The sequence below is a fragment of the Neolamprologus multifasciatus genome, chromosome 7 (assembly GCF_963576455.1).
Source record: "Neolamprologus multifasciatus chromosome 7, fNeoMul1.2, whole genome shotgun sequence".
NCBI classification, from domain to species: domain Eukaryota; kingdom Metazoa; phylum Chordata; class Actinopteri; order Cichliformes; family Cichlidae; genus Neolamprologus; species Neolamprologus multifasciatus.
In genome coordinates this window covers 45,692,155-45,705,198 of record NC_140445.1, presented here as the reverse complement: position 1 = coordinate 45,705,198, position 13,044 = coordinate 45,692,155, and the positions used below count along the sequence as shown (strand labels likewise).

At 38.4% G+C, this 13,044-nt stretch overlaps 2 protein-coding genes across 2 annotated transcripts; one reads left to right on the top strand and one right to left on the bottom strand.

Moving 5' to 3' along the window:
• Window positions 1-143: 143 nt before the first annotated feature.
• On the bottom strand, window positions 144-8,848 carry LOC146515096 (patatin-like phospholipase domain-containing protein 2). The gene is made up of 9 exons (XM_085168946.1): window positions 8,454-8,848; window positions 4,785-5,017; window positions 3,595-3,660; window positions 3,040-3,249; window positions 2,903-2,963; window positions 2,568-2,750; window positions 2,297-2,438; window positions 1,810-1,917; window positions 144-1,523 (listed from the first exon to the last, which is right to left on the bottom strand). Exons 1-9 carry the CDS (start codon window positions 8,638-8,640, stop codon window positions 1,241-1,243), a joined length of 1,473 nt encoding a protein of 490 aa, XP_085025072.1. The 5' UTR covers window positions 8,641-8,848; the 3' UTR covers window positions 144-1,240.
• A 34-nt stretch (window positions 8,849-8,882) lies between these two features.
• LOC146515095 (uncharacterized) lies at window positions 8,883-12,904 on the top strand. Its single transcript, XM_085168958.1, is given in 8 exon segments — window positions 8,883-9,094; window positions 9,097-9,146; window positions 9,229-9,353; window positions 9,420-9,486; window positions 11,231-11,387; window positions 11,888-12,030; window positions 12,287-12,397; window positions 12,659-12,904. Coding segments are annotated over 8 exon segments (933 nt in total). The 5' UTR covers window positions 8,883-8,994; the 3' UTR covers window positions 12,839-12,904.
• Window positions 12,905-13,044: the final 140 nt, after the last annotated feature.

The window sequence follows — 13,044 nt, the reverse complement described above, 5'->3', positions numbered from 1 at the left end:
TTCTGACTGGTTAGGTGTTTGTGAAGGGCTATAATTTATGAGATACAAAAAACCCAAGAAACACGTGTGTGTTATATCATATTAGCAAATGAGCATTGTATTAGGTAAAATAAATAAACAAAATGATTCTATTTATTTGCCCCAATGTTGAACTTAAATGTGTGACTTTGTTCAAATCAAATATTTGGCTTATTTGTATTGTTTATATCTGAAAAATATTTATGTGGTTACAAGAGCTATAATAGATATTTAAAAAACAAAACAAAACATCAAAATCAAAAATACCACGAGATACATATTTACTTTTACAGCTCCAGTAATACACCCCAGCTCACACACACACACACACACACACACCTTTCTATTTATTTACTTGACACTTGAACCTTACATCAAACTGGTTTGTGCATTTGTTTGTTAATGCTCAAAAGCTCCAATTTGGGCATTATGGCTGTGTGTGAGAAGAATGGATCCAAATGAAAGCCAAGTAAACATTAAATACTCATATGTAAGTAAAATATTAGGCGTTTATTGATAAAACACTTATACAGCTATGTAGTCACAAAGAGCCATACAAGTTTACAGAATAAACAAAATAAAACTTGGAAGAATCACAATAAAAAATAGCAGGAATATATACATATGAAAGACAAGTTTGCAAATGCATTTTAAAGGAGTCCACAGAGTCAGGTATGTATAGTTGTAGTAGGAGACCATCTCAAGCCCTTAGTGCCAGTGTCTGAAAGGCTCTGTCCACCCTTAGTGTTCAGTGATGTGTGAGGAACAACTGACTGAGCCTGTGATCAAAGACAGCCAATAGCAGTGTGTTTAAGGAGCAGATGGGGTAAATAGACTACAGCCTCCCTATTTAGTGTAAATACAATACTTTTAAATTAAAAAAAAATGAGCAATGTGAGCTTGCTTACTAGAACATGGTAATCCGGCCATGCCATTTTGCATAGTTTGTAGGCAAGAAAGAGATGATTTATCTAAGCTTGTAAACAGGGCATTGAAGTAATCTAAGCATGATGACACAAATAAATGATTTTTTTTTCATTATATCCTATTAGAGTGGCAAAAAAGATTATTGCAAGTCATTATTTGTTTATTTATTTGTTTTCTTTGTTTAGCTAATGTTGCCAGCTGCTGCCAAAAAGATAATATGTCTTGCAGTTTCTCAGACTGGGCTACACACAATCACAGTTGTTTTTGCTTGTTATGGGGTTTTTTTCTTGAGATTTCAAGTTTTTTTGGTTGAATTTCCCAGCCATCCCGTAACTCTGCCCAAACCCCAGCCTCTACCTGCACTTGGTTTTAGGGTGGTTTCATTAAACCCAGACGTGCCACTGCCAGTGGGTGGTATCAGAAGCATGTGAGCCAATGTACTGTGTGTGTTGCACGTAAAGGTACGGCTAGAGGCAGAAGTGGCTTCTGGGGTCACTGAGGAATTGTTTATATCTCCTCCTTCACTGCACAGGTTCAGGCCTAATGGCAGGCTTTTAGATCTGCGCAGAGGTGGTTCACTGGAAAAACAAACATTGAAATTAATATGTGTGTGGAAAATCTTCTGAATCCACTGTCAGAACATCTCATGGCCATTGTTCCAAGAAATAAATCCAATGATAGATTTTTCAACAATTATCTTATCTAGATTTTAATCATGTTATCCAAATCTTTGGTTCAGGACATCTATAAAACTAAGGACTACATTTATCTCATTTGTACTTTTAGATATGATATCATGTCTGCACCAGTGAAATCACATTACAACCTGCTCATTTATCAAGAGTTTATCATTTCACTGCCTACCTATCACTCTCCTCCTTGTTGTCCTTCAATGCTTGTTTGTATATGTCTCCAACCATGCTATAGAGCCAGCTCATGTCCCTCTGTAGATCTGGAATCCAGTAAACTAATCTGAAAGAAGCAATCAAAGAAATAGAAACACATGAATCCATAATGGCTGTGAAAGGTCAAAGCACTTGGCACTTTGATGTAAAATCTGCATTATCCCTAAAGGGGAAATAATCTGTATAAAACCTACATTAAAGGTTAGACCGAAATATTGGTCCAGAATGAAAATCCGTTTTAAATTTTTACTTCTGACAAAAATAACTGACAGTAAAAACTAAATAATGTTCGCCCAGTTTAGAAGTTGAGAATGAAAAATACATTTTTGGCATCAACAACAAAAGAACAGTTTTTGATTTTAAGATCACAGGGAAGAAAAGGGCTCCGTGTAAGCATAAATCATTTGAATGTGGTGGATCCAACATAAAGAATAGTAAGTAAGTACCTCTGGGATAGAGAGCTGACCAACTCAACAGGCAGAAAATAGGGGATCTGTATGTAAGAAGTCACTTTCTTTGGCAGGTACCCAGTCATGTAGGAGAACAGACCATCAGCAGTACGTGTCTCTCTGCAGGCCACGCATAGCACTGACACAAATACAATAAAAAACATATTTACTTTGACTGCATTAAAAAAATGATTGCACTGGCTCAATGGTATATTATCTGTCTGCTGTATTTTCCCTGCTGAAACCATCACAGGCGAACTGTCCTTACCCCTTTGAATTTCAATCGGGAGATTTTCTACGAGGTGTGGATCCAACCACCAGTGATCTTCCCGAAGTGTGTTCAATCCATCCTGCTGTGCCTTCACGCTGGACTCTTTCACCACTTCACAGCAGACATATTTAAATGAATCGATTGCCAGATTTCTTATGGGACACTCACTGCTGATCAGATCTGTGATAAGCAAAGAAGTCCAATGTGATAAGGAGTAAAGAAAAACAAATCTAACAAACGCTTCTATGGAATGGTCTATTTTGTATCTTTTGTTTTATTTTGAGTTGAATCTTTTGGAGCCAGTTTATTCTCATGAATATCAACGTCCTTACTGTTCACTTGTAGGAAACGAAAAGCATCCCTGTAGCCATTGTGACAAATTTCAGCCATTGCCTGTAAAAATTCAAACTGATGAAAACTGATGAAAATAACAGAAATCTACACAAATCTACACAAATCTGTAACACACCTCAGGCTCTGGAGGGAAGAAGGTGCTGGTCACTCTGTAGAGGTTCTCTGAGTTGACCTGGATGCTGACATTGTTGAAGCATACCTCAGGGAGGTTTAGTGTGCTTGCCTGGGGGCAGATATCACTCGTGCCAGCATATGGTGAGAACGTGATTGTCTGTTTCAGTTGACAACCAGGCAGGTTGTCAGTGACGGCACCGTCCACATAGTGCTGAGTGGAAAAGTAAGCTGTTTGTCATTAGGTATAATCTTGGCCCATGTCACAACCACATAGAACCAGATATTCAGATTATTTAACACTGAAAAAACTGTACACCGTTTCTGATGAAGGCTCAATCACTTTTAGCATATATGTCATCCAGATAACATTTACTTTAACCTTAATTCAACTTGGTTTTACAAATCAGGATAAGACACAAGCAGAGCTTTGAGATGTCTCCATATGCTGCCAGCTGCACAGATAGAAACCAGAATACTGTTACACAACTAAGTGTAACTCTGTTTATGTGCTGTAATGTCAACTGGGTTGTCATTTCAACCTTTCTAATATACTTACCACTCCACGGTATCTGGGTGGAATGACACCACAGTAAAAAGGGACGAAGCAGCTGCATATGAGGGCCTAGAAAAGGTCAGATATTATGTCACGTTGGATGTAGAAACACAAACTCATCCATGCAACAGAATTATTCCTCTACCTAGTTTCTCAAAAATTCTCTTCTACTTGTCCTGTCTTGTCTCTTGTCTTTCTGGTCAGCCTTTAACGGTACAGTAGGTACTTTGTTTAGGTTATTTAACAGAAGAAAATGTACTCATAAACAGAAATTAGTTATTGTTAAAATATATCTTCCAGCAAATTGATGCGTTCTTGAACTTGAATTTATCCTTTAAAATCCTTTAAAAATAAATATGAGCCACGTTGCTCTCCCATCTTGAATACAGTGGCTGTGACGGACGTCACTGATCCACCTAATAGATGCAGCTAGAGATCAAGCACATATATACCTTATGAGTATGTATATTGCCATCATGTCTTTCTCCTCCTCCACCACTGCTCTCTCCTCCCTCATTTCTACCTCGGCCTCTTTCTTCTCACCTCAGGCCTCATCTCCCGAACTGAAGTCAAGTTTCTATCACATGAAAACTTGTATAAACATGCTTATTTATTCCTAGTTGCAGTTACTTATTGTCAGAAGATTAAATATGTGACCCTCCTGTCTGTGCACAGCTGACAATGAGTTGGCCAAACAACAACAATAGCTGGTTGTAAGCTGACATTATGCCAACTAATGTGAGTTTCGAGTATCCTAAAAATCACACTTTCCGTCTAATAAACAGTTTGATTACATTCTCACATCATATGAGAGTTTATTCATTGTTCAAGTTCAACTATGTTAGATCCACTTTAAAGAAAGTTTCATTAACAGCAGCTAACAGCAGCAAGCTGACTTCTGTAACAAAGTTTTATAGCTTCCTGCAGTGTAAATAGAAAACAGAAATTCAGGAAAGGAGTAATAAAACAGAGTTCGAGTGACTGCTATCTACTGACGTCTAGTGTTGAGATTTTACACACTGTGCCTTTAAATCCATTTTAGCAATGAGGAAAACAGTGATAGCTGTATAATCAATAGTCATATCTGATCCTTTTTATGTATACTTATAAAGCTGGGAATTCTGACAATAAATTGTATCTTGAACCTTGAAGAGTTTTGCTGGATGAAAATGGCTCCAAGCTGTAAAATATACCTGAATGAGTTCTTCTCTGCTGTCAAACTCTGACACTAGTACGTTCTTCACATCAGACACTCTGGTCAGGGACACACTGAGCTTCCCAGAGGCTCGAACATGGGCATCTTCTGGTAGATGCTTCAGCAGAGTGTCCTGCACTCTCTGAAGCAGTTTGAAAGATGGATGCAAGGGTCCCAGTTTGTGCTTCCTAGCCTCTTTGGCTATTGACATCAAGTCGGCACAGCACTTCTCTGCATAAACAAAAGTAACTCAATATCACATGCACTGGAATGGTTATTTGTTGTAAAAAAAAATAAAATAAAAAAATTGTGTTTTTTGTTTAATTAATCTCTCAGGACTTCTTTTTCAAAGATGGCGCCGGTGTCCCGTCAGCTCTTAAACATGCTGTAGTCCAGCCGCAGTCTTAAAAAAAAGAAACCTTGATTATAATGATTATGCTAATTACAGACCGATCTCTAAGCTCCTGTTCCTGTCTAAAATTCTCGAGAGGATAGTTCTTTCACAATTCCAGTCGTATTTGGATGCAAATGATATTATTGATAAATTCCAGCCTGCCTTTAAACCACGTCACAGCACTGAAACAGCTTTGCTTAGAGTCCTAAATGATCTTCTTCTAATTGCTGATACTGGACGCTCTGTGGTCCTAGTTCTATTGGATTTATCCTCGGCTTTTGACATGGTGGATCACAGCATCTTGTTAGCGAGGCTTGAGCATACTGTAGGCATTAGAGGTGTTGCCCTTGATTGGTTTAAATCATACTTCTTCAATAGGTCCTTCTCGGTCAACCTGGGCACCTGCTCTTCCTCCGCTGCACCTGTCTACTGTGGCGTGCCTCAAGGATCTGTGCTGGGCCCTATTCTATTCTAGCTGTATATGCTCCCTATAGGCGCAATCTTTGAGAAATACAATATCACTTATCATTGTTATGCTGACAGATCTACTTTGAACTTGCTGATGATCCTGTTTGGTCTCTGCACTGCTTTCAAGAGTGCATGTGTGAGGTCAAAGAGTGGCTCTTAGGAAACTCTCTTATCTTAAATGATAAGAAAACTGAAATCATGGTATTTGATAGCAATATTCTTCACAGACAATTTCGTGATGCCTTTGGTTCCCTTGCCAGCTCCCTCTCTGACACTGTTAGCAAGTTGGGCGTGTTGCTGGATAGCTCTTTTAAATTTGATAAACAAGTGTCCGCTGTAGTTAGATCTAGTTTCTACCAACTGCGTGTCATTTCCAAGGCTAGGCATTATGTTCTGTATAAAGACCTGGAAAAGCTTATTCATGCCTTTGTGACCTCTAGGCTGGATTACTGCAACTCCCTTTATTTCGGTTTTCATTCTGCCCTTCTTCATAGACTGTAAACTGTTCAAAATGCGGCAGCACGCCTTCTGACGGGAACTGGGAGGTATACCTCTATTACCCCTGTTCTAGCTGACCTGCACTGGCTACCCATTAAATACCGCATCCAATTTAAACTACTGCTGCTTATTTTTAAAATTGTCAACAAGGCAGCCCCGAGCTACCTTATCGAGCTCCTTAGTTTGTACATTCCCGCTCGAGCACTGAGATCATCTACTCGGTTACTCCTGGTGCAGCCAAAATCTCGTCTGAAGTCTAGAGGTGACCGTGCAATTGCCTTGGCTGCTCCCAGATTTATGGAATAACCTTCGTATTGCTATCCGGGCGTCTGATTCTATCCAATCATTTAAATCACGGTTAAAAACCTATTTATTTAACCTTGCCTTTCCTGCTAGTTAATGCCTGTATCTAATCCCTGGACTTCGTCTATTTTACCTTTTATACATATTTTTAATGGCTTTGTCATTTTAACATGTTTTAGCATTTTATGCTATTCCTGTGTATTAGTGACACTGACCTGTTAGCATAATTGGTACTTGGTTATGGTCCTATAATATTTAATAATATTTAATTTTTATAATATTTTTGTCTTATTTTCTGTCTTTTATGTGAAGCACTTCGGCATACCGTTGGTTTTTAAATGTGCTCTATAAATAAAGTTGTATTGTATAATTTGCTTTTTTTTTCGTTTACTTTTTTCTTTCTACATCCACACTATAAATGATAACATTTTATACAAATTGGGGAAGGTTTAACAGTAAATATTCTACAATTGGGTAACTTAAAATCTTGAAAATAAAATAAATTAAAGTACTATCTGAAAACTCCAGATTTTTGTTTGAATTGGATGAAACTATCTTCTGATATTTTCTTTTTGTGGTACACCTTGTCACATTTGGTCAATCCAGCATGAAAGCTGAATAAAAAGGGATTTTCTTTTCATAATTGTGGCTAAGAGTCTCGGGCAAAAAAGAAGTCTTCATACTTTATTTGCAGTATTGTAAAATTCAGCTACATTCATTCAAAAACTGTCACTAATTGCCTTTTTAATTTTTTTTATTAATGAGTGATCAAATATGGAACTTTGCAGGAGCACTGGACTTTTTTCATATTTTAACTAGCAAGTTATCACACATTTTAATGTCCGTCTCAAACTGCAGAGCCTGGTTCATTGTGATGTTAAGAAACTTTGTACCAGCAGGAAAGATTTTAAGAATTGGCTGATTTGAGATAAAGTGACCTATTATCACTGTGTAAACACATGAGTGATTCTGTATCTAGCTAAAGGAAAAATCTGAACCCTTGATCCTTGGGTCCACTTGGGCCTTAAGACATAAGGGTTGCTGTAAATGAATGCAAAGTTTTTCTGAATGATTACCTTTATCCTGTGATTAAACATTTATAGCTTGTTGGGAGCAGTGTCTTCCAGGCTTGGAAAAGACCTCACCTATTGGCTAGACAATTCCCTATCCAGAGGGTGTTAGGGGTCACTGAACGGTTAGATAAGTCTTAATGATGTGAATCCAATATCAAATAGACTCACCAGAAAAAAATACAGAACAAGATATTAGAAAAATCATAACCGATAACTGTTACAGAGACTCAGAGAGCCAATTCTTCAGTCACTGTACTAAAGTTGTTTTCCTTTCCCTTGTCACCAATCAGAGATACTGAGTAAGCTCACTAGGCTAATGTACTTTACTTTTCCTGTGTATGTGTTTTTCTTAAATCAAATAAGATGCAGCAACACCAGAGGGGACTAGAACCATCTCTGGCAAAGTGCAGACAATCAAAGATGGGAGAGAGGAAAAACGTTGTGAGAATTAAAACAATAACTTAGGGGTGCCAAAGTCATTTTTCTTTAAGGGCCAACATCTGCATATAAATTCTTCTCTTTTTGATAATATCAGACAAATACAAGTACATTGCATATCTCAGTTTTTCCATCACAGTGGATCTTTACATAGGACACAAATCTTTTAGTTTAGTTTTTATAACTAAACAGCAAAGGTGGGTTTTTTTTATGATTCAGGCAATTGATTTAGCTCTAGCAATACTTTGTAATTTCCCACAAATGTTTGTTTGTGCTCAGTTTTCCACCATCGGAACAGCAATACATTTATCATAAAAAAGTGATTTATGACTTAACTGCAGTTTTGCAAAAACTATATATATATTATGCTGATAGCGGCATTGCCTCTTTCTTCACTATTGTTATATCTGCCTATTAGATAATAGATTCTATGTTTTGTGTACATAGAAGATAAATGGAGGTCGTGAAGGTATAGAAGAAGCTAAAAACTCACCTAGTGGTATTCCCAAAGTAAGAACAGCAGCCGTCAAAGCCCCTGCAGAGGCTCCATAGATTTTAGAGGCGTCTTCTATGAACCGAGGGAACCGTTCAAGGATACAACTGGTGGCACCAACATAGTAAATCCCCATGAACCCGCATCCTGCAAAGGAGATGCTCCACTCTTTCTTCAAATCAAACATTTGAGATATTAATGTTCTGATCAACACAAGAAGGAAAAATTACGGGAGAAGCTGTTTTCTTTTCTTTCTTTCTTTTTTTTTTTTAGCTCAGTTATTGCCCGCTGCCACATTTACAACAACACACCTGAGGACATCCAAAGGTGAGAAGATAGTCCGCTATTGCACAATTTGGTATTATTAAGAGAATTTTTCCTATTGGCTAGACAATGTCATGTGACCGAAAGTCTAGATACTAGATAGGAGATACTAGTGTTGGACATTTGCGATTTCTTTTTACTGTTTGCGTTCAGGTCAGGCTGCCTTTTAACCCGACGCTGTTTTTACTGAAGAAACTTTAGGGTTGTTTTTTTTACAATGAACATCCCAGTTGTGGATTTCGGCGCCTACAGGCTGAGCGAGAAGGATGTCGCTGACGAGCAGTTGCAGAGTTTAAGCACAGAGTTGAAATCAGCATTAGAGATGTTGGTTTTGCATTTCTGAGGAACACGGGGATTACTCAGGAGGAGGTGAGGCCAGTTAGATAGAATCAAATTATTATCGAGGAACTTACACTGGAATCCGTCTTTTTCTTCTTGTGTGTTTGGATAGGTGGACTGTGTTATGGACATATCCAAGAAATTCTTCCTGCAGCCAGATGAACTGAAGCAACCCTTCAGCAGGAAAAGTTTCGTGAACAACCCTAACCACGGTTGGGTGTCATTGGAGACGGAGAGGTAGGAAGCATACGTTTTATACTTAATGTGCGGAGGAGAGTTTAAATTCGGATAATTTCTTTATAGGTTGAATCCACGTCGACCTGGGGACCTGAAGGAGTCTTTCAACACTGCATCCCTTCATCCTGATATAGTATAACTCGGAGGCAAAAGCCTTGATTGTTTGTTTTCATCATTTTATTTATTTTATGGTTAACCTTAAGAGTTTGGGCTCAGACACAACAACTGCATGGTGCCACAAGGTTATCAGTCAGGGGGTTTAAAGTACAAGTTACTCAGTATCTGTTACTTTAGAGAAAGCTCTGTTAAGTTTGGAGAGGAATCAGGAAAATAAATGTTGAACTCTGCGCAGTACTGTGAAAAAACTATGTACACCCTATTAAGAGGGCAAGTAGCAGCAGGGGTGCTGCTTATTGAATACACTTGATTGCATCAAATGCACATAATTGGCTTGATAATCAGCAAGTGTAACCAACTCTATATGAGCAGAGGTTTGGCAGTTTGTTGATCTGGGGGAGACCTTCTCCAGAGGCAATTCCATAATCTTAACACAATTACACAGTCATCCCTGGAATGGGCATCCTACAAGTTCACTCAAGGTCAGAGCATGCAGTTCTTAATGAAATAAAGTTACATCTCCATAGGCTTCAGTTGGAAGTTAAATGTTAAAGTTCATGAAGTTCCAGTTAGGAAAAGACTGAACAAATATGGCTTCTTGTTCATAAGGGTTGCCAGCACAAAGACTCTTCTGTCCAAGACTCCTCAATCTCTTCTTTGGACAAATGTGAGCGAAGTGGAGATGTTTGTCTACAGTGTACAGCACCTTGTTTATCAGGGACCAAAAACAGCATATTAGCACATATACCTCATCCTAACTCTCAAGCACACTGGTGGACAGGTGATAAATTGGGCTTGTTTTGCAGCTACAGGATCTGGGCCCTTAGTCACTGGTTGGCCATGAACTCCTCTGCATGCCAAGTATTTTAGAGTCAAATGTGAGGCCATCTGTCCAACAGCTCTAGGTTGACCAGAATAGGTTCATGCAAAAGGACAAAGATCCCAGGTAATCTACAACTGAATGAATGAAAAAGAAGAGAATGAGAGTGTTGCAACCGCACGGTCAAAGTACAAACTTCAACCTGTCTGAAATTATGTGGTGGGACATTAACAGAACTGTGCATAAGCAAACAACTACACACCTCGATGAACTGGAGCAACATTATAATGAAGAGTGTGAACAATAACACAATCTGAAAGAGTGACACAGGAGGCAGTATTTTAAATATTACTACCACAGGTGGTCGTACAAGGTGCTGAAACATGGGTGGTTTTTCTCTGGACTCCAGAGTGTCACTTGTTTCTTCTTGTTTCTTGGATTTGAAGTTAAAAGCCAAAATCCACATCAAGCCCTCGCACCTCTATGCCCAATTATAAGTCACTGACATGTCCTGCATCTTAATATCACAAAATTCCAGATAAACTTGTTCTTTTTACATATTTCATTTTTGTTATTTGACAGCAAAACAAACATTAAAATAGTGGACACCAACACACCCCATTGAGAGTAATACAAACAAGCCATCGGAATTGGAATCCGTTTTCAGCTGCTATGCACTTTTAATAGTACCAGCAAGGTTACAGACTCATTCTCTACATTAAATACACATTATAACAAAACAACACAAGCTGGTACAGTAAAGTCCAGGATAACAGGATAACAATTTTTTTTATGTATTGAACATTAAAGCATAAACCTATCCTATTATACCACTGAAACTATAAGTAGGTCAATGAGCATACTATGGGTACTTTAAGATATCAATATCAGTATTATCATTAGACAGACTCTGATGTGGTTCTGTTGATTTCTGTTGTAGAAATGGCCATCGTCAGGCAGTTTGGAAAGTTTTCAGGAGTTCCAGACATCCTTTTTTCTGCGCTGCAAAGAGCTGAGTCTTCGGTTGCTGAGGGTGATGGCTCACAGTCTGGGACTCGACCCAGAAGTCTTCTTGCGTGCACACCGTTTAATAGGAAGTATGTTTACCCATACACTGTACCCAGCATACAGTGGCATAGGATCAGTTTTACTAAGTGTTCAAGCTACATGTCATGAGGGGCGGTCACTGATCCCAGATCGTATGAACCTTGTGAGAAGGTTTTATTCACACACACAAACTGGCAGTATCTAATTCTACAAAATTAGGAAGAATAATAAGGGCAAAATGTTCAACCAAGACATGTTAGCTTAATTTATGTACTATATATTATATTCATTTAGTACTTTATATAGCTCTTCTCCTAAATTAAAAAATAACATAAAAGTACAGCACAAAATAAAAGAAAAATGAATATAAATACAAGACACATGTAAATACGAGTAACAAACAAGGGAAATGACTGAAAATCTAATCTTTCTTTTTTGTAAAGTGTAACCTCAAGGCAAACCAGATTACGGTTTTGGAAGATTGGTCCATAAATTGGTACAAACAAACAAGAGATACACTGCATTGACAACACTGCTGTGTCTCCTCTAGCTGACAAAAATGGCACTACGATGCGATCTCTCTACTACCCACCAGTGACTAGTGAGAAAGCAAAGGAGGGCCAGCTGCGATGTGGAGAGCATTCAGACTATGGAAGCATTACTCTGCTGTTCCAGAGCTCAGAAGGTCTGCAGGTAAGACCTTATATCCACCTGTGCCACTGGGACACACAAGCACATAAGTTGCTTGGTAACATACTGAAAAAAGGTCTGATTAATTTACAAACTCACTTAAGCTGGAATTCCTGTGGTGTGCCACTTTAAACAGCTGTCATCACTGTTTCTTCAATTGTCAGTCATGTGTTTTGCTTAGTTAGTAACACATTATGTGTTAAAGTCAAGCAAAGCATCAAATAATCCTGTTATCCTCCTGACACTTTTTGACCGTCAGGTGCGTACACGCTCAGGTGAATTCATCCCTGTTCCCTGTATCCCCGGAGCCATCCTCATCAATATCGCTGACCTGATGCAGCGCTGGACGAGCGATCAGTTCGTCTCTGTGGTGAGTGAAGGGGATATTTTCGCCCCAAAATTTTATGACAAGGTTATGAAAATGCACTGTAAATAGAAAAGTAAATGACTACATATGTCAGATTGGGTTATTTATAGGAAATAAGAAAGGTTTCACCTACTTTAACTCTAGATATGTTTTTGTGACCCATGATCTTTTTTGAAGCCAACAGAGTTAAAATGCTTCCCAAAAAAGTTTTTGCATATGCCATGGCATTAGGATTATAGTTTAGTGTTGCTTGTTGTTTCTTAGCTCCACAGGGTTTTGCTGCCCCCTGTCGGAGACTCCAGCACACGGCAGTCTCTGGCTTACTTTGTCCAGCCGGATGACGAGGCTCTGATCACCTGCTGTGATAGCTCCAACAAATATCCGCCAGTTACAGCAGGCGCCTATCTCACTGAGCGATTCAGTGAATCATATGGAAGAAGCTAAATTTGAACTCACCATTCTGACCATTTGATTAAGAAAGTTTTTTTTTTAAATCATGTTCAGTGAGTAATTGTCAGAAGTATGATTATGTCACTTCAGATTCTACAGTAATTATAAAACTGAATGTTAACTTGTGACTGTGTTCATAAGATGAGTTGAACTTGAGGTTTGTGATGAAAATAAGAGACAGAAACATTGTATCTGCAAGC

Coding starts and splice junctions, on each gene's coding strand:
- LOC146515096 (XM_085168946.1), bottom strand. CDS start 8,640: ATGTTTGATTTGAAGAAAGAGTGGAGCATCTCCTTTGCAGGATGCGGG. Junction 5,018..8,453: donor TACTTTGGGAATACCACTAG/GTGAGTTTTTAG, acceptor TTGTTTATGCAG/AGAAGTGCTGTGCCGACTTG. Junction 3,250..3,594: donor CACCCAGATACCGTGGAGTG/GTAAGTATATTA, acceptor TTTTCCACTCAG/CACTATGTGGACGGTGCCGT.